General features: G+C 40.0%; 1 protein-coding gene across 1 annotated transcript in view; it reads left to right on the top strand.

Moving 5' to 3' along the window:
* Positions 1–26,707, top strand: part of tex264a (testis expressed 264, ER-phagy receptor a) — a 76,437-nt gene that overhangs the window by 3,886 nt on the left and 45,844 nt on the right. Inside the window, exon 2 of the mRNA XM_085406553.1 lies at positions 8,758–8,979. Within this exon, the coding sequence (XP_085262679.1) occupies positions 8,758–8,979 (222 nt within the window). The remainder of the gene's footprint in view (positions 1–8,757; positions 8,980–26,707) is intronic.

Genomic DNA, 26,707 nt, shown 5'->3' on the forward strand with positions numbered 1-26,707 from the left:
GACTTATTTTTTGACAGGGCTGCACTTCCTGTGCAAACTTTCTCTTTCACTTGACTACAACTCTTATTTTCCTTTTGATAGCATGGCCTTACATTATAAGTTATAATAAGTTGGCTTTAAAACAAATGTGCTTGAACACATTCTCATTATGAGTATGCTATACCTAAATTACTAGTAATATAAAGTCAAAAAACATACTGTGCAAAAGGAACAGTATGTTAAGTTTACTTATTTTTATATTTAATACAGATTATTATTTGTTTAACTAGCTTGAAATTATTTTTTTGTTGTAATTTGTGTGTGTCGTGTACTGCATAGCTGCCATAACAGTGCTTTAATGAATATTTCAATAGTAATGTTGAGCGTGAAAACAGGCTGGAAGTCATCAGTGGCTAATGTCTTGGGTTTAGCTTTTGCTAACAGCAAGCCACCACGAGCTTAAGACACACAGACCTTAAAAGCCACCGCACGCATTCGCAAGAATGAAACTATGTACTTATCTGTGTGAAACTGTCAAGGCTCTAAGGGGTTTTCCTGACTCAGAATGGATCTTTGGGCGTTAAGCATAACTGGCCCGCATTCAGAGAAGGCAGTGAATCTGTTACCTTATTCAAAATATGCTGTTTCATAGTTTCGTGTTATATCAGGCCATTAGATTAAAAAATGTCTATCATGCTTGAGTTAATTAAAATCACATTTAATATAACTTGTTAAATGATTAAAGTGCTGGTAAGTAAACTTCACTTCCCCCATCCGCCACCATCAAAAAGAACAATACATAAAGCTCAATGCACTAATTAATATTAAGTCATTTTGGGGTTTTACAGTAGAGGTAGTCCAAAGTGTTGGACTACCTTTGACAATGGCATAAGTCAAAATTGCATACTGCAGAACAAGTAAAAGGCAAGTCATTATTTTAAGGAAAAATGAATACCTGAATTTCTTTATTCAGCAAAGCTGTTTAATATACATTTAAATTGTGCAATAAATGTATGTTTACATGTAAAAAACAGGAGAAGACCACATCTGGAATATGATAATAAAGAGGATAGTCTGGAGCACAGCTGAGATGCAGAATCTTATAATGTTATGCAGTTACCTGACACTCCTTAGTTAAATCAGTAAGAAGGTATTTTAAACTATGCAGTATTTACTTTGATTGTTATCTCCTATCTACTATGTACTGAACGTGCTAAGCTGCACACTGACGGACTCTAGATGGCACTATTAGCGTTGAAATTGAGTTTGTGTGGGAGGAAGGTGCTTCCTCAAAACCACAATTGATCTTTATACTCAATTTATTATAATGGCATAAGTAGTGTGACTCAGCCCAGCCTCTTAGTATTCATTCAGTCAAAATGAGTTTCATCAAATTAAAATAAAATTGGATTTCATACCTGCTTGAGTGGCTGGTCACCATGACACATTACTCCAGTGGTTTTCACTCCTGGCTCTCTATTCCAGGGCATGGCTGGTTTTTCGATGATTCTTCTGCATTCACCTTGCATTCAGATTGAAATACGGTGGCTGTTTAATGACGATGATGAAAGCTAGAAGGGGTCTGTGCCCTGAAAATGTGGATTCAAAACTGACTACGTAAAATAGAGGGCTTCTGTTATAGCAGTGGAATATATTCAGTTGTATATGTGGCAAGTCAGAAGGCTCTTTGACTGTATATTAAAGACATCTCTGTTGCTTATTTATGTCTATACAGTTGTTTGCTTGGTCTTATAATTACCTTAACTTATTATTGCAACAAACCTGAAGGATTGAACCTCAAATTTCAAAATAATCGTTTGGCTCTCAGGTGTCAGTCAGCTGCACAGTGACCCTACACGGCTTGACAATCGAAGGCAGAGAGCTCCCTCGGGATCTCCTGTAATAGAGCTTTGACATAAACTCCATGACGCGATCCCAGATTGGATAAGTACAGACTAAATCACTGGATTTTGTAGTTGTAGCCCTTTCTTGTGTTGTAGCATGAAAGCGAGTAAAGAATCTACAAGCAGGCTGCCTGTCTGCAAGAAATCTCCAGAGCAGAATTCATTAACAAGAGTGGGCAGCAGTGAGTGCTCCGAGGCCAACGTGTCATGAAGGATAAAGCAGTAAACTACCGGAGGTACTTACAGTTACCAGAAGTAGTTTACTGAGGGACAACTGCGTGCAATTTCACTCCTTCAGTCAAATTAGTGTACAGTACAAATTTACGTCTCACTTTAAATATAATGGCATCTGACTATATGTAAAGGAGCTACATAGCAAATGCAACTGTCTGTGACACTCATAGCATGTTGTGTAAGCATTGAATCTCAAGTAGAGCTGCTATTTGGTTCATCCTCTGATCTGTTGAATTCCCACTTTGTTTTAGCTCTCCGAAGCAAACCAACTCATGGCTCCCCATGACAAGGAGGAGAAAATGAAATGTCATGTGTAGACATATATGGGAGTGGCAGTGAGAGGTGTGGAAGTGCCTTGGAAGAGGGGTATAAATTGGTAGTCTGACTCACCTTGAGAGCATTGCATTGCTCCAATTCATCAATCGGAATTTCAGATCAGAGCGCCGAGCATCGCTTCACTCCCAGTCAGATTTATTAGCATTTTAGTGCTGCTTGTCTGTCTGTCAACAGCAACAACATGAAAGAGGGGCTTCTGGCAAGGGGTTGCCACTTTTAAAGGTGGATATGAAACGAGAAATAAATACACTCATACCCTGGAGTCTGGTCCCACAGGTCTTCAAGCCAATATTATGCAAGGATATGGACATGCCAACTCTCCCTGTAGTAAAACACCCCATTAATTTTTATGGACTGAGAAAGACACTGAAAATCGAGAATGGAATCGGTTTAATGGAGAACCGCTTGTGCCCCCCCCCCCCAAATTCGGCTGTCTTCACAAACTGCTTTACTCTTTTTTTTACTCTATAAACTGACATGTTCAGATTAGTCAGTGAAACAAGAGGGTGAAAAATGTCTTTGAATCTTCTGCACCATCCATCTCGTCGTTTCACGCATCTGCTTTTTTTAGGCCGGGATACACAGGATATTGGATTACAGAGCTGAATATTTATTAGACAAGACATGGAGAATGTCTGGAGATGGTGGAGGAATACAGATGAACATTTTTTAGAGAAAGAGCTAAGCATGTTTGGGGATGAGGGGGTGGATTCATTCATATTTCCTATTAGGGAAGATTAATTCTGTTACATCTCGCTTGATGAGTGCCACGCAGTGTCCAGCTGGCCTTGGAGTGGTAAACCAGCTCCACAACTGTGTGAGGGAAAACTGTGTCCTGCCTCCAGCAGGGTGCTTATCCTCACCAGTAATTATACATGCCAGTGCTCCCAGGATGCCATGTGTAATTACAAACCAAGTCTGAGCACAGCCTAAAGGGACAGAGCTGCACTCGGTGAAAGCAAGAGAGACAAAAAAATGGATTTCCTTTGGCTCCTGACTTAAAGGGCCACTGGGGCCCACACAACATCACATCACTGGATGTATAATCTGATTTGGATGCTTTAGGGCTCACTTAAATTTGAGGACATTTTTATATTTTGAGCTTTCAGTTCAAAAAGTGATTTTGATCCAATATTAAAGTCTAATGCTAAATCACTCAGTTTTCTCAATGATGGTTGATTTTTGCTTTGTGCCTAAATTGTAAAATGAATGGCACAGTTCTTTGTTTTTTTTTTAGTTGGATACATGTGCTTCCTTTACTTTTGCGATAATTAAGCTGCAAACAGCCCATCACAGCATACCTGTGGTCCCGGTGCTGTGCAGCCTTGCAAGTTTCAATTTCCTTCCTGGTGACTTTGTCTTTGCCGTCTCATCTGCCTGTGGGGGGCGAATGGCTTCCACTCAGCTGAGACAGGTTATTGCTCTGCCACACTGAGGTGAAAGACAGCTCTTGTTGAGAAATTGCTTATCCTGTAGTCTCCTGTTCTTGTTTCTCCCCATGTGTCAAGTTCTTTGCTTGGTCTTTGAAGTGCCCTAAACAACCATCTGGCTCAGTGTTCCAGATATATGGGAAGAAAATGATCCCGTGAACCACTGAGCGGAAAGAGAGAGCTCCCCAGCAAAACCCGCCATACATTTATCCGATCCAGTTGAACCGTAGATGAAATATGATTGTGGTTGTTATCCGCTTTACACAGACTTGGGGTTTTCTTTATGAATGCTGCATTTCCTCCTTGTCATACTTCACTGGGGACACTGATCTGAAGATGGCATAGTGCTTTAAAGAGGGTCTAAATTTGCAGATTTGTTGGCTGCAGTGCAATGAAAGGACCTTGTACTATCACAGCCTCTTTAACTCCAGTCTGTCACGATGGCAAAACCCAGTTTGCCAACAAGAGCATGAAGGGCAAACATGTCGCATTTGGCTCTAAGTCTTATCATTTTTCAGCACTAATTTCAGTGACACTACTTAGTTTTGTGCTGTAGCAAACTTGACATGAAATAAGAATGATGTATTTATTTATTTAAATCATTGTTTCACAGCTCATAGCTGTGCTGCTATGTTGCCTTTACAGGGTTTACATGGTTTATTTAAAAACCGAGCAATATTAGTCACTCCTTCCCTCCTAGTTTACATTTTAGATTTACTTTTTGGTGAGTGGAAGTTTTCCAGTTTTGTCTTGACTGTGGTGATAATCCTGGATTAAGCAGAGCATGGCATGCTTATTGTGATCCTTTGTTTTATGCTGCGGCAAGGTAGAGAGTTGTCTCCTTGGTGTGTTTGTCCCCAGTCCTCCCTAACCTGCTGACACTTCAGAAATGACCAATTACAAAGCGCCCCACACTGGAAACAGTGCATACAAAGCACTGAAGGCCAGGAGGCTAGAGATACGGGGCTAAGAGCAAGCAAGATGAAGAAAGTAAATCCTCATTACGTGTCTGCTAATAAAAAATTACCTCTCTCAGCTGCGCTTTTGTATTGTTGGAGAGCACTCATCCATCAAAAAAGAACCCTTGTAGCCTCAAGCAAAGAATTGCTTTTGAAATTACTTTGTCTCTCAACTGGTCCTTAGAGAGCTGGCTTATGTGTACAAAACAACTGGCAAATTAAAGGAAAAACCTGAAACTTGACCTCTACCTCGAAGTGATCCAATAGCTCTTTTACCCCTTAGAGGACATTTTCTCATTGGGAGAGTTTAGCCACACTCATCCCCTTAGCAAGAAAATCAGTGAAAATCAATAAAAAGTAGTTATGGCTGATAATGCTAATGTTATGCTGAAAGATCTATATCTATCTATAAGCCTGTATCTATAGCTGCACACACATAAAACACACACATTTACAAGCCACTTTTAAGGAAATTGGGTTTCTACAGCTCGGTACCGAAATATAATATATCTGTGTTCAGTTTCCAAGGTAAAAGCACCACAGTCTTGCCATTATCTATCGCTTTGCTTTTTACTCCCGCCAATCAAAAAGCCACAGTCGGCGTTTCCTCTGCTACCTGTGAGAAATGGTCTTTCAAAATCACAGCTTTGGCAGTGTGGACAGAGGTGAAGAATTTCTGCCTTTCGGACATTTGAACAACTGTGGCGGAGAAGCCAGTACAAGTCAAGTACATGGAGTGTTGTTACTCTCCCTCTCCTAATTGCCTGTAGTTTCTGGGGTGTGTTATCTGAAGGGAAGCAGAGATGAGATGCAGTCAGAGCTGCTGTTTGTTCCTGTTGCTGTGTGGGATGTGAATGATAGCTAGAGCCCTGAATGATATCATTAGTGAACTACTGGTTTGGCTACCACTCTAGTCTATCAGTGCAGAGAGCATGAGAGATGGCGAGATATAAGACGCTGAAGAAAGGCCGTACGTGGGAGGGGTGTTGTTATCCCTTCTGTGTTTGAATGGCTATTGTTTTGTCTTATCATAAACCACCAGTGTTGACAGGGAGTAGCTTTGTACAGAAGCCATGCTGACAGCCCATACATTTGATGCATCCATGTAGGACAGAGGGCGATGCAGGCCAATCCCTGCACATAAATCCATTTGGATAGAGGGGAGAGGCTAAAGAAGAAATCATGTTACTAATGCTGTTTTATTCATCTAAATTTAAATTTAATATATTTTTTAAGCTATAATTAATGTTTTACTTATCTGAAGAGTTTAATTTACTGCACCACATAAAATTGGAAAAAAAAGGTTGTTTGCACTTTTCATTATCTCACCTTGTTGGTGTTATTTTTGTAGTTTATGTGCATGTCTGTTTCTTTTTTGCTTACATTTGGCATCTTCATAAATCGTTTGTGGCGGTGGACAAGAGTACTTCTGCACACGGACAATCTTATGTGCACTTCCATGTGCCTATGAAAAGCAGTTTTTTTGTATCGTGTTTATGGTGCAAAGATTTACTGAATGATTTTAAAAACTAAGTGAAGATAAGGTTCTTGGAAAATCACCCAACGGTTAGAATCACCTTATATTTCAAGACAAACTGACAACAGTTAAAAGGATTTTTACTAAAAGCCACGAAGAGAAATTCACATGGTCACACTTGATAGATACGCTAAGAATTCCACCTGCTGTCTGCAGTTACTAAAGGGAGAGCATGGTTCCTAGCGTCAGTGTTTTTGCTTTAGTACCAGTAATAGTTAGTAACTAGTAATTACATTCCTTTATATGTTACTAGGCTTTTAAATAGAGATGTGTACATGGTTACATTGTTGCGACAATTCACTGTGACACTGCTAACGCAGTGTGACTCCCTGTGTTTGCAGTGACTCATTGCTTCGTTGTAAATAGATCTAGTGTATCTCACGCTGCCATGTATGAATAATTCCCTGTCAAAAGCAGGTGATCTATGTTCTCTGAATCACCACTGAACATGGTGTCATGTGACAGTTAAGATTATCTGCTCATCCCAAACAGACACTGTCAGTCATTATTATTACCCACATGGTACATACATGCGAGCGGCACCCATGGTTGAGGGGTCTGTGTGTTGAAATATATTTATCTCACCCAACCACAAATGCTGAAATACAACACAAAAGCTGCTGCATGAACAAAGTAAGACAGCAGCGATGGCACAGTGTAGTAGCAGTGTGGTCAAAAAATAGCTCCGAATGTGAGAAGTGAAATGGAAAAGAAGAGGACGTTGTGGTGTTGAGTCGTGATAATTATGCAAGGATGCCAGGGACATGAAGATGAGCGTCTTCCATCTGTGCCCCCTCGGTGCCAGCCCTCCACAGACATCCACTGTCACAGAGCAGAAACCAGCAGCAGGTCTTAAACACTACACTGTTTTTTGCATGTTTTAACCCATTTGACAGGAGTCACTTAAACTTACTTGTGAAACTTGAACTTACTTGCAAATCCTGCTTTTCTCATCAGCTTTCTGGATTTCACTGTGTTATGAAAATCTCATGGCAGCAATTTAAAATGCCCTTGAATCGGGTAATTTCCCACAGTGAATATTCTATTTTGTATCCAGTTGTTTTGACATAACATTATTTATGTGTCTCTGCAAGTTCTTTTTATACTGTACAGGAATTAATGGGAACCATTAGAATTGCACTCATTCTAAAGAGCCTGTTTGTTGTTCTGCATAAAATTTCCTGCAGTAAGGCAGCATCATCATTATTGGCAGTTTCATGTCTAGGAATTTTAATCTAAGCTACAACTTATTTTACACACGGCTGAAAACTTAGACTCGGGCATCTAAAATACAGTGACAACGCTCATCAAGAAAGGGCAGTTAATATAAAATGTACTGGGGACAAAAACCCAAACTGGTATGGCCCTTTAACCACAGCTCCCACTCTCCTTCTGCAGCAGACAGACTGCAAACAAGCGGATGTGAGTGGGAGATCCATTGTCAGATCCTTTTCTGACTGACAGCTCACTCAGTGTTTGTTCCTGTGCCTATCTCACATCTGCATGCAGACATGTGGGCACATTAAGAGACATAATGTTGGCAGAAAGGCCTTTAAGTGAGGGAGATCATACCATCCTGTCAGTTTGTGTCTGCTCTCCTCAAATGTCATAAGACAAGACAGACAGTCTCTGCCAGTTCTAGGGGTGATGTTCTGTAGCTGAACCTAGAAATATTACAATATTACTCATCAAATTGATTGTATAATACCTCCAGAATTCAGAGGAAGTAAATTAACTGTGTGGAGAGCCCTGTTATTAATAAATGCTTTTCATGTAAGACAAAACATCCTATTTAGTTATCACTTGAAATGTTTCAAATCATTTTTGCATAAAAATAAGATATTTTGCCCACGGTACGGGGGTCGTTTTTAGCACATATACAATTTGGACTACCGTGTATGTGATCTGGCTTTTGGATATCTGGGGTAAGATGTTCACCAGAGCTGGCAGCCCTCTGTCCAGAGACACTTCGGGCTATATGAAGGTGCAACGTCTCAACATGTTTCAGTCAAATGGCTTCTATTTTTACTTGCACACGTGTGTAGTTTTGTGTTGATGCAGCATTAATCCCAACATACAGATTGCATCCTCCAACTCGCTCCCTTTCACTGTACTGAGCCTCTTCATATGCTTTAAAGCACTGCTTGTAATAATCGTAATATATCATAAAATATTGACCTTTTGTTTTTTACTCTGCAAAGAAAAAGTTGTCTATGTGAGCGTGGCTGATTAATAACAACCCTGTGATCAGTTATTTTTTGTCTTTCGTCCAGCTGAAACCTCACGACTTCTTACTCCTTCTACATTAAAGGGCTTGAAATGGGGTTGAACATGCATCATATGCTGTATATTCACTTTTTCTCTCTCTGCGCGCTCAGAGGCCACCAGAGAAGTGCCGCTACGTGGTGGGCAGCATCCTGTGTGAGGGTGAAGAGAAGCCAGATGAAGATCTGCAGAAGCTGTATGAGAAGTTTGGCTTCAAGGTGTTTTCTATGCCAGATGTGAGCCATGCTGTGACCACCAGCTTTCCTTGCACCACCCCTCTGTCCCACGTGCTCGGGCCTTACAGAGTGTACCCCAGAATTGCTTCCTACATTGAGGTACATACTCTTTTAAACTTTTTAAACAGTAGTATTGGGTCGAGCTCGCTACTATATTTAGCTACTATATTTAGCTACTATATTTAGCTAGCATTCTTAGTGAGCCTTGTTTTCTCATTGGATCTAAACAGTGTGAATATGTTTACAGGTCGTTTATATTCATTCATGCACTCTTCCACATATAGTGTATATCATCATATGAACAAGAGAAGCAGGAGTTTTCTTCCATTTTTCTCTTGTGGTTTTGTCTCTCATTCTTTTCTGCTTGCTGCTTGTAAAAAGTTCCCAGCCTATGTGTCGTTTAATTCATCACATGAGCAGATGAGGTCTTCAAATCATATTTAGACTAGATGAAATAGTAGAAAATGAAGGTGCATATGAGTCCTCCAAGCCCGTATGCTTGGCTCCATTTCCTCAGGACAGGCCTCAAAAAGCTATTGACATTTGCTTATGACATTTACACACATGGTTTCATTTAGGTGCGTCCCGTTGCATGAATAATGCTCCTCGTGTAATTTTGTGTGTAGGGGGACTCGCATGCATGTGCCTGCTTCCGTGTCTGATCATCTGTTTATTTAATATCTGTCTTTTCACAGGAGTTGAAAACACCCCATTATTTTTTAGACAGAAAATGCATTATTATATTTGAAAGAAAAAAAAAAGCTCGATCTTTGTGACATTTAGTGTTTCAGAGTGGAACAAACCACCTTTCTCAAATTCGTGACAATGTGTGACAGAAAACTAGTTCACAAAAAAGCTGATTTAGTGTAAGAGGCCTCACATTTGAGTGCAGAAATTCAGTGGTTTGGCTCTAATTCTGTGAACCTTTTATGCTTTATATGTAAACTGCAGTTTTTCAATTGACAACACAAAGCCATTAAATGATCAGCATGTAGAAGTAAATGGTACCATTATGCCATCACAGTAGTGCCTTACTGCATTTAGTCCTTCATCTGTTATTGTGTTCAGGAAAATGGGTGCAAGGACTGTCCACTGGCTATATCAGCTCAGCCACCACATCAAAGCTGTCGTGTAGGCACAACTATTTCTCACTTTTTATATTGTTCTCTGTCATCCTGGCCTTCTCTTTAATGCTTCAATTATTGGTACTGAAATAATTGGATTTCTTTTTTCTTAGCTGTCCACTATATCAGGTGGAATGTGAAAATTTGCCTGTATACAATGTCTACATCAATTTGTAGTTTTGTCTTGCCATTTAACTCCTCTGATGCATGCAGTATAGTCTCCTGCTCTTTCTTTTTACCTGCTCTGTCACAGCACAGCTGAACTAAGTGTTAGGGGTTGCAAGAGTAATGACAGAAAAATGAGGGGGGGAGTTAAAAATGACACAAAATATATATTTTAATATGTCATATTTTCCAAGTATGTAGTTTGAAGCTGCCTCTGGTTGGGATAACTAGGACCAACTTTAGCCATTATACTAATACACAGTCTAACCTTATGATCTTTGAAGTATGTGGCGCTCTATGAGCTGTAACACCCGATTTTTAGAGGCAGGACAAACTGTAATATGTGCACTGACACAGAATAAATGGTCTAAAGTCAAAGCCACTGCATCCCTAAATGTTAAGATCTAGTAGTAGTTATATAATCATAGCTAGTGTCAGTGTGCGTTTCTTGTGAGCTTGCAGCTGTGTCTTTTATGCTGGGATCCGTTTTCACTCACACACTTGTGTGTGTGTGTGTGTGTGTGTGCGAGACAGAAATGCTTAGTCCGTCAGTTGACCTGAGTGCTGCGACAGGTTGTTGCACTCAGGGTTTAGGAGCTTCCTCTGTGGGCTAATAACACCCACTGACAAGAGCACTATGCATACTAGCTGCAGCACGGCTCATGAATAATGGAATATGGTTTAGTGTGGCTTGGTCTAAGGGGAAGGTATGTGAATGTATTAGAAATGTATACATACATGTATGATTAATGGAGTAGATGTGTAGTTTGAGGGAGTTTGAAAGGAGCGTAAGACTTGTGTGACAGTTTTGCACAAACTGTACATATTCTTTCTACTAAATTTTTGTGCTAGTCTGTGTATAAATGATTAAAAGAACTTTTCTCCAACTGCATCTAAACACAAGCCTGGAGAGAATGGCTAAACAGAAAGTGGGCCATGAAATCCTCATATGTGTATAATAATAATTATATACTCTTTTTCTTAAATTACTCAAAGCAGCGACACTGTTGGGATTGTGGAGCAGAGACGGGTGACGTACAATCAGTTTCTGAGAGTGTTTGGAGAGCGTGAGAGTGTTTTCTCAGGGATTTTAGTAAACCTACTGGCTTCTTGTAATGCTTCTGCTATCTGTGAGCAGGTTAAGTGCCTAACTGCCCTTTTGGACCTCAGCACTTTCTTTGTGTGTCCAGCCATGGGGCAGACTGAAACAATAACTCAGGCTGGGAATTTGGCTCCATTCCACTTAGGCTGTGTGTTATTTAGGGCTGTCACCACAACAGATTGGCTCTATCTGGTTAAAAGAATTCACTTTAATCGTGTTAGTGGATGTGTAGTGTAGATTATTAAAAAGAACAGTGCTGTTGATGTGCTTTGTCTCACTCTCAAAATAAGGCGTGTAACCATAATAATACAAAAGCTGTACAAGAACTGGGCAATGAGACAATTGGGAGGATTATTCATTCTCCTTCTCTTTCTCTCACCTCCACTCTTAACTTGACCATCTATTGTGCTATTGCTGCAGAAGAAAAGAGCGAGAACATACAGCCTATAGGAAAACACGAGAGAGCTACAGCTGATGTGTGGACTCTGAGAGGTCAGGCAGATCATTCCTGCTTTTGTAATATTGCTGCTCACATTCACGGCAGGATAAAACAACCCTTAGGCCACCGTGAAATTTCCCTGGTGCTCCTGACTGCGAGTCAGCCACTTGTCTTTTATCCACAAAGCATAACAGTATTTAAACTATAATATCTTCAGCATGTGTTGGTTTGACTATTAAAAGCAAATTAAAATGTCAGTGAATTTGTCATATTAGATTAATGCCTGAGGTCTTGGCCATTTATGTTTAATATCACTTCAAATGAAAGCAATGATTGAACAGGTAAGACAGCAGGACTGGTATCTTCTCTGAGTTGTAAAAATGCCAGTGTTGAAAGAAAAGGAAAAATTAGAGGACAAAGGAGTAGCTGTCACGCTACATTAAAGGACTGAGCAAGCCCAGGACCTACAGAATCAAAGCAAACAATCAGTGTGCTGTTATTTTGGTGTTTGCCCCAGAAAAAAAACGGTAATAGTCCCCGTGAGCAGAAGCAAGATGAGATGCTGATAGCCCCCGTCCATTTACCAATCCATTTATCTGAATCAAGCTTAAACATCATAAAAGCATCTTTCCCCTCATTTCCCTCTATACTGTGTCATAGGATGATGTTGTATGCCCTGCAGGTGCCTCAACAATTAAAAGAATTATATTTATAAACCTCCTGAAATATCCTGCATTTGTATCATCCGAGGTTTGTGACTGTATACGAATGCAGTCTATCGTAACCCATAAGAACCCACGTTTTTATGGGTGTCGCCGTCCTTTTACAGATTGAAGAAAGTTTCTGTTTCAGCAATTATATAGTTTTCTTGACAGTGAAAGTGTGTCTGGGCTTTTATGGGTTAATTTTGCTTCATAGGTTACTTAGATCATATTTAAAGATAAGATATGTTTTATATAGAGAAGAGGGGAAATCGTAAACAGTGCAGACTAACAAATCATTGCCCACAAAAATACTGTAAGCGGAACTGGGAAAGCTTAAATCTTTATCAGCATTAAAGCTCAATTTCCTTGGTTTTCACAGTAGTGCCTGGAAGGAAAGTTTAAGCAATTTAGCACTGTCACAAAGATAAATAACTGGAATATTGTTTTGAGCTCAGCCTGAATTAGAATTGTGCATCAAAGCCCACAGCCCACAGTTTGAGGAGTATGGGTCTGTTGCGATGACAGGTCGGCAACAGTTGAAGCTAATAACTTGAGTGGCCAGCTTTGTGTGTCACGGGGGCACGAGCTGTCCAGAAGCAGCTGTGAAGACGTGCTAAGTGCGATCTAATATGAAGCCTGCTCCCATTTCTTCATTTTCTGTATGACTTCAGATACTCACTCTGCAGTGGACGGTGGAAGTCCACACAATGCAGAACTGACCAGGAATGTTTAAAAGAAGAAGCCGATTGCAAGTTCAGACAATCTAATATGATCTTAAAAAAAGATAAACGCTTTGTAGCTTGATGGGTCAGAAAACTGCAGTCTGCAAACTTCTAACTGGACAGTGGTCAGTAGCGGATATTTGATTCAGGACTTCCTGTTCCACATCCCAGTTATTGTTTATGAATGCAAACACATTTTAAAACCTTTTAAAATGTCTGTGAAGGTTCTCAGTCATCCAGGTCATCGTAGTCAAAGGAGCTTGCTAAGAAAAGCGTCTGGACTTCTTTAAGTTGCTTGAAGACGTTTCACCTCTCATCCGAGAAGCTTCTTCAGTTCTGAGGTCAAATGGTGGAGAGTCCCAGATTTAAAACCTAGTGGGAGTATCCCCCCACAGAGGGACAAAAGGACCCCCTGATGATCCTCTAATCGCCTGAGCCAAGGTGTGAAACTGGGTGTGGGTCCCAATCAGCCAGAGTTTCGGGTGTGTTCATTGTGAAACCTGGCCCCACCTTATCATGCGAATTCCTGAGATCAGATGGCCCAGGATGTGAGTGGGCGTTAAGGCGTCTGGGGAGGGAACTCAAAACTGGATTATAGATGGCAGAGAGTTGGTGTCGTAAACCACCGCCTCTGTTCAAAGATGGTCGCTCACAGTGGACATATATGGCTTCTTTCACTCCTCTTTCCTAGTGGGGGGTCACTCCCACTAGGTTTAAATCTGGGACTCACCACCATTTGACCTTAGAACTGAAGAAGCTTCTCGGATGCGAGGTGAAACGTCTTCAAGCAACTTAAAGAAGTCCAGACGCTTTTCTTTGCAAGCTCCTTTGAAAACCTAAATGAACTAATTAACCTAAATTTAAGAAACCTAAATTAAACGTATATTAGGAGAAATCCTCATCCTTCATTATTTGTCATGAAAGTAAAAAAAAAAAATACTGAATATTCCCGCCCTGATCAATTTTAAAGTACACCAAGTCCATCACTGATGTCATTAGTTTAAAATTGTAAAAGTAAAATAAAAATATTTGCAATGTAAAGTATTTATCCCTTTTTTAAAAAATCTTTTCTTCCTTAAAAATAACATGTAAACTACAGGCAATATGTAAATCTTCTCAAAGGAGATGAGCTGCTTCTCTATATCATGATACTCAGATTGTTGTTCACAAAACATCTGATAATGTCACCCAAGGTTCTGCAGTGTTGTCTTCTTAAGTATGAATACTTGATCTATGAATAATGAAATGAGTTGCAGCCCAGACTGTGTCTTCCACTGCACTGATGCCGAAGTGTTGCTGTTAATCGCTGGTAAAATCCTCACTGTTTTCACCTTTTTAAGTTAGTGACACCCTTCATGCTCCGCCACCGCACAGTGTTGATTCCTCACCTTCATTCTGCTCATGGTTTATTCACCAGCCACTCTTCCTCATCCTCTTTGATCTTATTATTTGCTGAATTAAATATAGAAATTTTGTTTTGGTTGTCCGCAACATCTATATTTCATGCAATGGCTTGATTAGAGGTTATCCAGAGGAACTGTGCTGATTTCAGGTGTATCCACAGAGTAAACAACTGAAGTGCCCTTCGCTCTGGTTAGATGGTTCTGTGGTTGAATATAAGTGTGTCTGTTCAGTCACAGCCAGCCATTGTTTTTGCAACCACTTTATGCTTTAGAAGTATGCTTTTGCTTTGAGGTTTTTCTGTCATCAAAGTCAGAATTGTTTTGGCTTCTAGAAAACTCAGAGATATCTGTTCTTAACATATCTTTCTTGTCTGTTTGTCTGTAGTCAGTGTTTGTGCCTTGTACCAGCCATGTACCCCTCGCGTGCAGCTGAAAAACTACATGCTGTCTGTCAGGCAGCATGATGGTGAATGGGAATTGAACACAGTTAGAGAATGAGTGGCTGTTGCTTCTACATTACTGTTTTGCCTCATGTTGTTGTTGTTGTGTGTGAGTTATTTTCTACAAAGTCAGGTAGAGGAATCCTCCCACTTACTGCCCCCATCCCAGCTTGTCTGAATATCAAGCTTTGTAGTAGAGCCTTTTTTTCTCCCGGTACTTGGATGAGAAAGCTGTGTTCAGGTACATGTTTAAGGGCTGAATTGTTATGCAGATACCTACTCGTTTTTGCTTTGTTCTACAGTATATTGTATACAGCCCAGACCCCCTGGGAATGTAGGCACTATAGCTTTTCAAAGGTGCTTTGGTTGTTTGCATATAAGGATATCTGATTAGTGCTGTTTTGTTTTTTTTTGCTTTGCCCAACACTCCCCATTTGTGTCACTGTGTAAAGTATGTGATATGCAGTGAGTGCAATATACTAATATGCTTTCCTTGGTTTGTGTGTGATCGATCTGTCTGTCTGTCTGTCTGTCTGTATCTATATACAGAGTATTTGCCATAAGAAAAGAAAGGAACTGCGCATACTGCATGAAAATTAAGCGAGCAGAGAAATACTATATTAGGAGTTTGGCAATTTGAAATTACTTTTCCTACATACCCAAGTGAGGTAAATGTACAGATGTCTTATGAAAGTAAGTACCTTTACCCACTTTATGAATTTATCTGGGATCAAAAAACAGCTCTTCAGCATATGGCGATTTAAAACTGCAGGCCAGGAAATAAAAACAAAACAAAACAACCAAAAACATACCAGAGTTTGATCCACTGAGAGAAACCCTTATTAGAAAGACTATAGTTTTTTTTCCCTCTTATATTACAGTGTACAAGGGTGTAAGGTGTAAGTGGGACCTACAACCACAGTTTGACATTAAACCTTTCACTGGAATTTGTCCTTTAAATATCCCACATTGTATTTTTTTTCTTTGGGCTTATTCCTACAGTGATTATTAACTCAGGAGTCTGTATTGTTTACAAATCAGGTTGATTAGTTTAATTATTTTAAATAGCGCTAATATGTGTCTCTGTGTAAAGATGATTTACCTAATTAAAGATATATGTGTTAGTTTGAGTTAGGAAAATGGGTGTGGCAGTATTGGTGGGGCATGACCATCTAGAGTCACTCCCTATGACAGATTTATACTTTTATTTATAATTATCCATCCATCCATTCGCTGGGAAAGGCGCTGGAGCCTTTCCCAGCTTTCTTAGGGCGAGAGGCAGGGTAGACCCTGGACAGGTCCCAGTCTGTCGCAGAGCTAATACATACACAGAAACAACCATTCACACTCACACCTATGGGCAATTTAGTGTTTCCAGTTAACCTAACCCCACTAACTGCATGTCTTTGGACGGTGGGAGGAAGCTGGAGTACCCGGAGTGAACCCACACAAACATGGGGAGAACATGCAAACTCCACACTGAAAGCCCATGGTGCATGGTGGCATAGTGGCTTTATATTTTTTAAAAACACACAAATGCAGTTGTTGCAATCGATTAGCAATATTTTGTTTCTGCACTATCACCAGACATCACAAGCCTTAACACAGTTTTAAAGTGAACCTCTCTTTGCTCTTTTTGTTTGGCACTGAGAACTTTGCACCAGCCCAAAGGGAAATAGAGGCGGGGAGAAGGCGTGGCAGCATCGCCCCTACTTTGATCCTCTTCAGCCCCTTTACATCTTTAATGCCTCGGAGGCTCAAGGCGTAGACTCCCTTAACTGCTCTCTGTCCAACGATTTCTGCGTGGGATGGTGCAGAAAAACAGGGGTTGTGGCAGCGATGCCATCAAAGTGCAGAAAGCAAGAGTGAGAGTCAATAAGTAATGTGTGAGTTTGCGAGCACGCATTTGTCTCAGTGACTGATTGCTGGGGAGCTTGGTGAAAATCTTGTTGGCGGAGGAATATGCCTGTCTGCTTTTCCTGTGAATGTGTCTGTGTGCTTTAAGATGCAGGTCGTGGTGAGAGCAAGATAAAGCTCCTTCATTATTAAGGCTTTCATTCCTCAGCAGTTCTCTGCATTACATTTTATTGGCTAACACCAGGTTCTCGATTCTTGAGGGCTCTCAGAAATAATAACCTTGGAAGAACAGAAAGCATCGAGCCAAGAGGTGGAGGCCTGACCTGCAAGGCTACATACTATATGTTTACAATTAATATGGCTGTTATTCCTTCAGTCCGCCATTTGACAGTCTGCAGAGGGAACACTTGGCTGTAGATGCACAAAGCTATATTTAGACTCCAATGACGCCGATGGCAGTTTCATCAGCCCCCCCCCCCCCCCTTCTTTCCTACAAAGTCTGGGCATGATGCTCTGAAGCCCAGTGTACACACTGGGCTCTGCCTAAAATTTCATATAATGCCTGCTTTCTTGTTTGCTCTGCCGAGCTTTCAGAGAATAACAGCACTTCTGTAATTCACTTATTTTCTGTTTTTCACACAGAGCCGTGCACTTGTTTACATCTACGGTAAATCACAGCTAATGCTTAACCTATTTACGCCTAAGCAAAATTGTTGCATTTTTCTAAGGTTTGTGCAATTAAGCCTCACTAGGCTGAATGTCAACTTCTAGGCATCTGATTATCAAAGTGTGATTGGGAATGGGAATGTACTTTTTTGTACTAATTTGCCGTGTAGGTCATATTTGCTCATTTGTATCAGAAGGCTTTAAAAATGTAACTCATCCTTGTTACCGCTCACACACACACACACACACACACACACACACACACACACACACACACACACACACACACACACACACACAAAAAAAAATTGAGGAACGACAGAAAAGGTCTTCATGTTTCAGGACACAGACATGTATAAATAACATAACATACAATACCATACTATACTTTATTTATAAAGCACTTCATAGCTGACACAAAATGGTATTTATTGTAACTAAATAATAAAAATACATAAGACATAAATAAAACCAATTAAAAAGTCAAATAACTAAAAGAAAAACTAAAAGGAAAATTAAGTCTCTTTGGTTGAAAGCCAAAGAATAAATGGGTTTTAAGACGTGTTTTAAAAGTGGACAGTGAAGGGGCCTCTCTAACGTGCAAGGGCACAAAGTTATTCCATTATTTAAGAGCAACAATAGAGAAGGCTCTGTCCCCTCTGAGCTTCCTCCTGGATCTCGGTGCTTCCAGAAGAGACTGACAAGGTGAGGAGGGGCGAAGAAGCTCAGAACTACACAAAATTACAGGTATTGCAATTAAAAGACAATATGACATTGGTATGCTGGCTATAACCTCATGCTTTAAAACGCTATGTCTCCATCTACTCGGTCTCAGTAAAATCATTTCCTTTACGTCTGTTATCTGTCTGCACATTTTGAGAAAACGTTGTAAACATTTAAGCATTTCCAGGGTTTAATCATCCTGGTACGTGAGGAACCTATTCTTAGCGACAGCCCAGTGATGCAGTAAGTAAAGGTGATAAGAGGCAGAAGTGTTTGTGGTGCACTTATCGATTCCTTCTTCCCCTCGGCTCTTGGATACTCTTCGTTCTGCAGCACCTGCAGGACATCACGCACCATGCTGCCAATTAGGCTTTTTCCTTGTAAGTGTACTCGGGTAGTTTGTACATTTATCTGTCTTCTCCACTAATCACAGGTTTGCTGTTTGGGTGAGAGGTAAGTTGGCCACACATTTTTTTTTTTTTTTAACCTACTACATTTCACCTGAGTCGATATATGCATTATTGTTGTCACTAAGTAATGACAGGGTTTTTTTTCCTTTATACAAAAACTTCAGATTTAGTCATTTTCAGTCTGGGACGACGGCTTGTTCTCTCATTAGCCTTTTAATAAAGGTCTCTTTGAATGTGTGAGCCTGCCCTCTTTCATCTGCTTTGAGAATGGCAGCCTGGATGTGAGACTGAGGCAGCGGGAGAGTTTACTTTAGATAGAAGGTTTGTGCAGCCACACAGTGTCCGGTCATTTCCCACAATGAGCCACGATCCCTGTTTGGAAGCACTGTTTCCTTCCTCACATTCACATTCGCACACAAAATCTTATTAGTGTGTGTCAAGTAACTTGTTCGTCAGATAGCCCAGTGAGGTTTATTGACTCGGTTTCAGCTTATTACATCTCGCCAAGTCGGCGAGGACACCTTGGCCTTTAAACAGAAGTTCATGGCCTTTAGGAAACAATTCTCTGCTGGAACTTTTGGCTCACTCAGAATCTGTCATTTTGTAAAGAACATTTAAACACTGACGCACATTTTCATACCAGGATGTTTGAAAAATACACAGACACATGATTTCTGTGTATTTTTTGTGTTTGCACTGTTAATTTGATTTCAGTCAGAAATACTTGTTAATAATAACTTGAAGATTTTTACTTGGTTTGCTTGGTTTGGGCTGCTAAACAGTTTATATAGCTTTCATTCACAAAGCAGCTAGTATGTTTGCAGTTTTCTTATACTTCAGCAGTGACCCGCTAATTTCTTCAGTTTAGCAGTAAGACTTTATTTTTGCTCGGTTGAATGTGGGCCGAAGAGGTGCACTTTACACCTCTGCATCTGAGCCTGAGTTGGACCACTTTTCTTGTCTTGTACTCATATTTACACCAATATTCATGCAAGTTTGTTCACTTAATTAAGTCCAGTGCACTTTGTACAATTAAGAGCATGCCATTTCTTTTAGCCAAATTTTGAATAGAGCATGCAAATCTAGTCAGTGTCAACAATGTGGGCGGTCAGTTGGTTGATATATTTTAAGAAGACATCTTGTTCCTGCAAATTCAGGCTGTAACATAATACAGTAATCTCTGTTTGCTGTTAAAGTGAGCAGATACTCATTTGTTTTCATAAGAAGCCACTTTATTCAAAAAACAAAACAAAACACAAACACTTGTTTGAGTGATGACAGTATCTGTGTTTGTGTGTGTGTGTGTGTTGTTTTATCCCTGCTTTATCACTCGTGCCTGGTTAACAGAGCAGCGTTTTGTAAATACTCCAATGCCATCTCTGAATAATGTACTCAGCCTATGTAGTTTTGTTATTAAGTAGAGAATGAAATATGCCTCACTGTATTTTAATTAGGCCTCACTCACTGAAACCAAAGCAAAGGTCTCTATTTTTGCCAAGAACTGATTTTCAAATCTTAATCTTCATGTCATATGTAGCTCTGACCTTCAGTGAACCACATGAATGCAATCTGCTATATTAGTGGTGACTGTCCCTCAGTGAAAAGGCCACACTGCCTTACCACTGGGGGTGAGCAAATATTAAACAGATCCCAGATAACTTAGAAAGACCCCTATGGTTGGCACATACGGCTGTTAATCCACAACCCTCTGGCTGTTGTGACACAGGAGAGGAGCAGGAGCAGAAGTGTCAAACGAGATCAGCTGTTGACATTTCCTAAAATATATTTTGAGTTCTTTTTTTCCCCCTGTCACTTGATTTTTGTAGCTGCTGCTATGCTGCAGAATTATTTCTTTCTGTGTTTGTGCGTTTGTTTTCTACTGGATGCGCAATAAGATACTAGAATTATGTAAAGAAGCTGCACAGACATGCGATGGCCTTTGGGCATTTCCGTACCAACAGCAGGGGAAAGAAATAATATTATGAGGGGAGACGGGACATGCTCTGTTTATGCTGAAAAAGTGGTAATATTCTGGTTACGCTATGCTAGACGCTGTGTAAATGCAACACTGATAGTGTGGTTCTGTCTCCTTTGTTTTGTCTCCATGTTTTCTTTTTGTAAAGCACAGTACTCGCAAAAGAAGACAAATGCTTTGCTATAATTACTGTCGGAGAATAACTTACATTGTCCCCCCCTCCCCTTTTCCCTTTTTTTCTTCCTTTTTCTAAATTTCCACAGCTGAGATCATAACATAAAACCTTTATTTTAGGAGTATCTTGGTTTCAGCTTGTGGTGCAAACAGCACTTTCATGTGCAAATAATGAAGTGTCAGTGGAGTGTCTACATGCATTTATGACTAAAGACAGGATTGTAAATGAGGTCTTTGCAGATGCCTAAAATGTAGGCGATGATTCAAATCTATAAGAGGACCCTGCATTACCACAGCTAGAAATGAGATGCACATTTCCCTCACTGTGCATAGACACTCAGTGTTTTGAATCAGACCCCTAGTTTGACAACGCTGCTTCCAGTTAACCTTGGTTAATTTCATTAGCCTTAGAGTAATGTCCTTGTTACATAGCATATTATGCTAAATATCAGCATAATGTTAACATATAAGCTTTTTATCTTTAGAACTCCTGGGCACACTTGCACATACTTTACAAAAAACATAGCTATTGCCTGGGGATACAAACATGTCTTGCTGTAGGCACATTTAGGACTGCTTTATCTGAGGCTACAGCAAAAATATATCAGAGGTGGATATGTATATTAAATAACTCTCACTTTATATGTAAAATATTGGCTCCATTGCTCTCTGAAGCTAAATCTCCAACACTAATAAACAGAGCTGGAACATATACAGTGGTGCAAGTCAGACAGAGACCACACTATGCACAGTGAGACTGCAAAAGTTTAAAATTCCCCCAAGTTGGCCTTTTTTTTTTTACATTTAGTGTTTTAATCTAGTATTATACTTATGCATATTTAAAGAGGTGCTCTTAGAAAGTTATATTTGAATTCAGGAAAGTGTGAAATCAAAATCGAGCAAGCGGAGGATAAATATTCTGTCCTCTATCAGGAGGAAGCCGTGAGATGGAGAGATGCTGTGTTATCTCATGCGAGAGTAATTGTCAGACACCTTTTCTGCTGCTGCGTCCTTCTTCTCTTGGTCCCAGGTGGCCTTACAGTCCATTTTACTTTTGAACCTTTGATCAATTATGTAGCCTTTATGAAAAACGAAATGTCACTGTTTTTATAAAAAATGTGATTCGCAGAAGTCCTCGAGGAAATAAAAAACAGCAAAGGATAGTAAGGATGATAAGGAAAGAAAATCAATTACAAAAACAGAAGTCACTTCAAAGCTAATCTATAAAGATTAAGCACTGGATTAATCTTACACACAGACAGTTAGCTGATGTTGTGGTAGAAGGACACATATTTTTGTTCGGTTTCTGTTTTGCCTCCTTATGGTGTGTGTTGATCTTTGTGAACACAGTGTGTGTCTTTGAACTGTTGTTTCATCTCACACAAATTATTTTCCAAAGCAGCTGCCCTGCTGCAACAACACCTGACTTTAAAAAAAGCACTGGCCTAAGTACTTTTGATTCTTCTATGATGACTTGAGGATAGGCATCCCAATGTGTATTTGTAATTTCAGCCCTTAATGAATTCACCGGGAGCCTTCTTTAGAAGCCATCTGTTACCAGTTTGTCCAATACAGCATCTTTTAATTAGGCAAGGATTTACTTAGGACTCTCATTCTGTCTTGTACTCTGTGTATAAACTGTGTGTTTTTGTCTGTGTTTCTGTGAACTTGCACACACCACTTCCTGTTTGTGGCTTATTCCCATAGGGAAGAAGTGGCGATATGTAAAAGTGACAAGATAAGCACAGGGGATTGCTGTTGTGAAAAATGAAGCTGAAGCTCCGGCTTAGGTGAGAGGCTCGATGCATCCTGTCCAGGTCACTAGTCAGTATCGCAGTTACCACAGATGTAAACAAACACATTTACACTTGCATTCACGCCTACAGACAAGTTTCCAGTTCACCCAACTTTAATGTGTTTGTGCAAGTTTCAGAGGAAACTCGAGCACTCAGGGGAAACCTGTGAGGACTCAAGGCGAACCTACAAATTTCACACTGAGAGGCCCCAGCCAGAGCGGTCACGGTTATCCCGTTATTACTGGTTTTAATCTTTAAGAGATTTGTACAGATGCTGAAACTTATTTCGTCTTATGCAGCAATGCAAACACGGGCTGATGCTGACCACATTTGCCCAATTTCTATGTTTGCTAGCATGCAAAGCTTGTTTGCGGTTAAAAGTTGCAGGAAAAATTGCCCATCAGCAGCCTGGATATGTAAAAGCGTAACCATATGTCATTTTACCACCATTGGATGTGCAGCTAAAACTCTGCTTTCAATAAATGTTTTATTATCTTATCTTTATATCCCGATGCTGATTAAATTAAATGATGCAAACCAAGAGACAATGAATCTGTAGTTGCCATTTTTTAATATCCAGGATAAAAATACTAGCTGATACTGGATGTGTGATCACACAACAGTCTGTAAAGTGTTGACGAAATTTTGTCTCCCTGCATTAATTTTCCTGGGCGCAAATTTAGCTTTTTATAGATAGAAAAATCTTGACCATATAGTCTGAAGGTAGTGCATAAAAAAATAAAAGAACAGAAGAGCTAGGCTAGACCTGTGAGACTAAAGTGCAAATGTAACAGGGGACCAGTGCCTTTACACTTTACTATTTCTACTCTCAGGTCAAAACTCTATTTGCTTATGTGTTTTTTTTTAAAGCATGCCTTGGGCTAAAATACATATTTCATTTGTAGCTTGCCAAAAGAGTAACTGAAACCAAACATTCTTCCAATTGAAAGAGATTACTTTCAAATATACACCTTTGAAAATAATCTAGTTCAAATCCAGACTCTTTCTTGCTTCTTTAGTACATGTGTACTAACTCCATGTGTATAAACAGTCTTGGTTTCTGCTGCAAAATTCAGATGGTAGGATCATAATTTGGCAAAAATATCATGAGAGCATGGATCCATCCTGCCTTGTGTCATCAGTTCAGGCTGCTGGTGGTGTAATGGTGTGGGGGATATTTTCTTGGCACACTTTGGGCTCCTTAGGACCAACTCAGCATTTTTTTAAACACTGCAGCCTACCTGAATATTGTTGCTTACCACGTCCATCCCTTTGTGACCACAGTGCACCCATCTTCTGATGGCTGCTTCCAAATAACAAAATTATAGATCAACATCTATGATGTGCAGCTTATTAATCTGTGGCAACTGTGTCATGATGCTGCCATGTCAGCAAGGATGAAAATCACCTTGTTGAATCTGTGCTGTGAAGAATTAAGGCATAAGGGGGTGATGCTAGCAAATTGTACCTAATAAAGTGGCTGGTAGCACCACTGTTCTGAAGAGTAATGCTGCCAACCCCTTCTTGCATAGCTTCATGGTGGGCACACTTACAGCATTGTACGTCACATTCTAACTAGCAGCAGCCTGAAGCTGCAGTGGGAACAGTCAGTGTGTTAAAGAGGCCTGGTGAGCAATCCCTCATTAAAAGAGATGAGACATCAGTGGTTTATAGTGTGGAGCCTGGAGAAATGCTTCACGGGTGCAAATATTGATTTTATTTATTCTCTCCCTGTGGGAAGAATGTTGTAGATCCGTGGGGTTGAATTCTTTCTTTATTTAATGATCAAAGTCTGAAGTCATTAAGATTTTGCAATGACATGTCACTAGCAGTCACGGAGCTTATTGTCTTTCACAGACTTATCTGTGTTAATCTTAAACATTAGAACGTAATTAGAAAGCACTGAATATCTGGGTGAATGTATGGACCAAACTGTTGAGATACAAAGTGTTTCACAAACTTTTAATATCAAGAAATTAAGCAGGAAATCTCATTTATGCTTTAAATGCCTGTTAGTTTACTACAGTGGGCTTTGTCTTTTTAATTGCACTAGAAAGGAAACTTTTTGATGTGTGAAAACAAAAGCTTGTCTTAATCTGATCTTGGAATTTTATTAAGGATATTTTATGTTTTTAGGATATTTTCTGTGAAACTGGTAAAAAACAAAACAGCAACATAAAGCATGCGGATTAATTGCTAAATAATAATATATACACTAACATACATTCATATGCATTTTAAAGCCTTTGCATTCACCAGATACCTTTTATGCTTTCCAACTGAAATAACGCTGCTGTGTCTAAAATGTGAAGCGGAGCTTATTTAAATAAAGTCAGCAGTACTGTTTTCACTTTCTTGTGACAGTGACGTGTCTGACTGTGGCGCTCCTCTTGTCACCTACCTATGAGGCTGCTTAAAGCATGCTTTGGAGATTATTTGCGATGATTAAGAGAAAGTGTGAACACCAACTCACAGCGCTACATCTCCACCGACCTCTAACAAGGAGGCAGCAAGCTCCTGGGAAGGGCTTGCATCAAATTTGTTTGTAGATGCAGTGAAGCATCCACGAGGATATCTGGATTTGAATGTTGGGAAACGGGTTATACATATGCTCGCATGAATTTATGTCAGTGTATGTGGGCGAATGCGTGCCTGTGGATGCTTGCGTGTGTCATTGTCCAGCTGTAGAAATCATGTTTTCCGTGTCACCAATTGTGCAAGAAATGAAGCAGGCCGGAGTGCTGCGTGCGAGCTGCTCGATTAGATTAGGGCAGCAAATTGAATGTAAGCGTGTAGTTGTCTCCATCGGAAAGTGCCAATGATAGAGGAGGCGGTCGAGTGCGCTGGCGCCTAATTTGATCGCTCAGTAGCTAATGCAATCGGCATTACGGCAGCTATTGCAGATTAGGATTAATGTGCCAATAGGCTAAGCAGGAATTGGGTGTTGGAGGAAAGTTAGAAGGCTGGGGATCACACACTGGCTTGTGATCAATAGAAGTTAGAGAATGACACAGGTTCAGACATTCTCCATTTAGCCTTCCCAGTCTATACACTCTCAGGAAACATTAGAGAGCTTAATTCCAGTAGAGCAGTGGGAGCAGTTTTCATTAATTTGAACTCAGTTGACTGAACAGCAATGAAAGCAACATCCTCTAGTTATAAGCTCAACATTTGACCATTATTAAACCAGAATATTAGTATAATGGTTTGCAAAAGTACATTTTTGATAGATAATTATCTTCTCTAAACGGCATGTCTTGTGTCCCATTAAAAAAAAGTAGTTTGGATCTCAATGTATCGTTGAATGCCCATCTGTGTAGCTTGAGAACTTATTTGCATATTGTAACTCAACATGTTGGAACAGCATTTGCATAAAGCATCGCGTGTCAGTGTCTTAATATCAGAGTGATTGAAGCCAGACAAACAGGCACAGACATTTCTAGCATGCCACTAACATTTTACTCATGACCATAAACTGTATGTTAGTGTTCGTGGGGCGTAGTTTTTGGTGTATTACTACGTCTGTATAGCACATTATTACATTAGTATGCAGCACATTTCTCAGTAAGTCTCATATCACACCTGTGCTTTTGTTTTTTTTGTTTTTTGCACTTGAAGAAATTGAAATGTTCTTTAAAAACAAAACAGGATGCCTTAAAAATTTGCATACTTTGAATCTTCTGCTTCCATGTATCCATTCTACATCAGGGACTACTTACACTAAATAAGTTAGGCATGAGCAGACTAATAGTCTGCATTCGGATTGACCTCCTATGAAATTAAGAGAAAGGAAGAGCTGCTTATCATAGTGATAATAGGGGTTCTGCCTGTCCTCTGCCCACTCCCATCATCTCCTGTCACATTCACTCATGAACCCAAATGCCACATTAGCATGCCTGAGACCCAGGCCCACAGGCATCACACAGACAGCTCTCAAAACGGCTTTGCCTATAGATCCCCTATTCAGACAAAGCAGCAGCTTCCATCATGGTTTATGTATTTCCTTAGCCTTCGTGGATCTTTAAGAGCATCCACACAGGCAGCAAATGGGATATAGTAAAAAAAAATGTGTGGGGTGTAAAATTGATCGAAAAGTGATATACTTGGTTCTGTTTAGCTCTTTCAGC

Source organism: Rhamphochromis longiceps, linkage group LG5 (assembly GCF_057381845.1).
Source record: "Rhamphochromis longiceps isolate RC_006_pf linkage group LG5, R_longiceps_female_GT1.1, whole genome shotgun sequence".
Lineage (NCBI taxonomy): Eukaryota > Metazoa > Chordata > Actinopteri > Cichliformes > Cichlidae > Rhamphochromis > Rhamphochromis longiceps.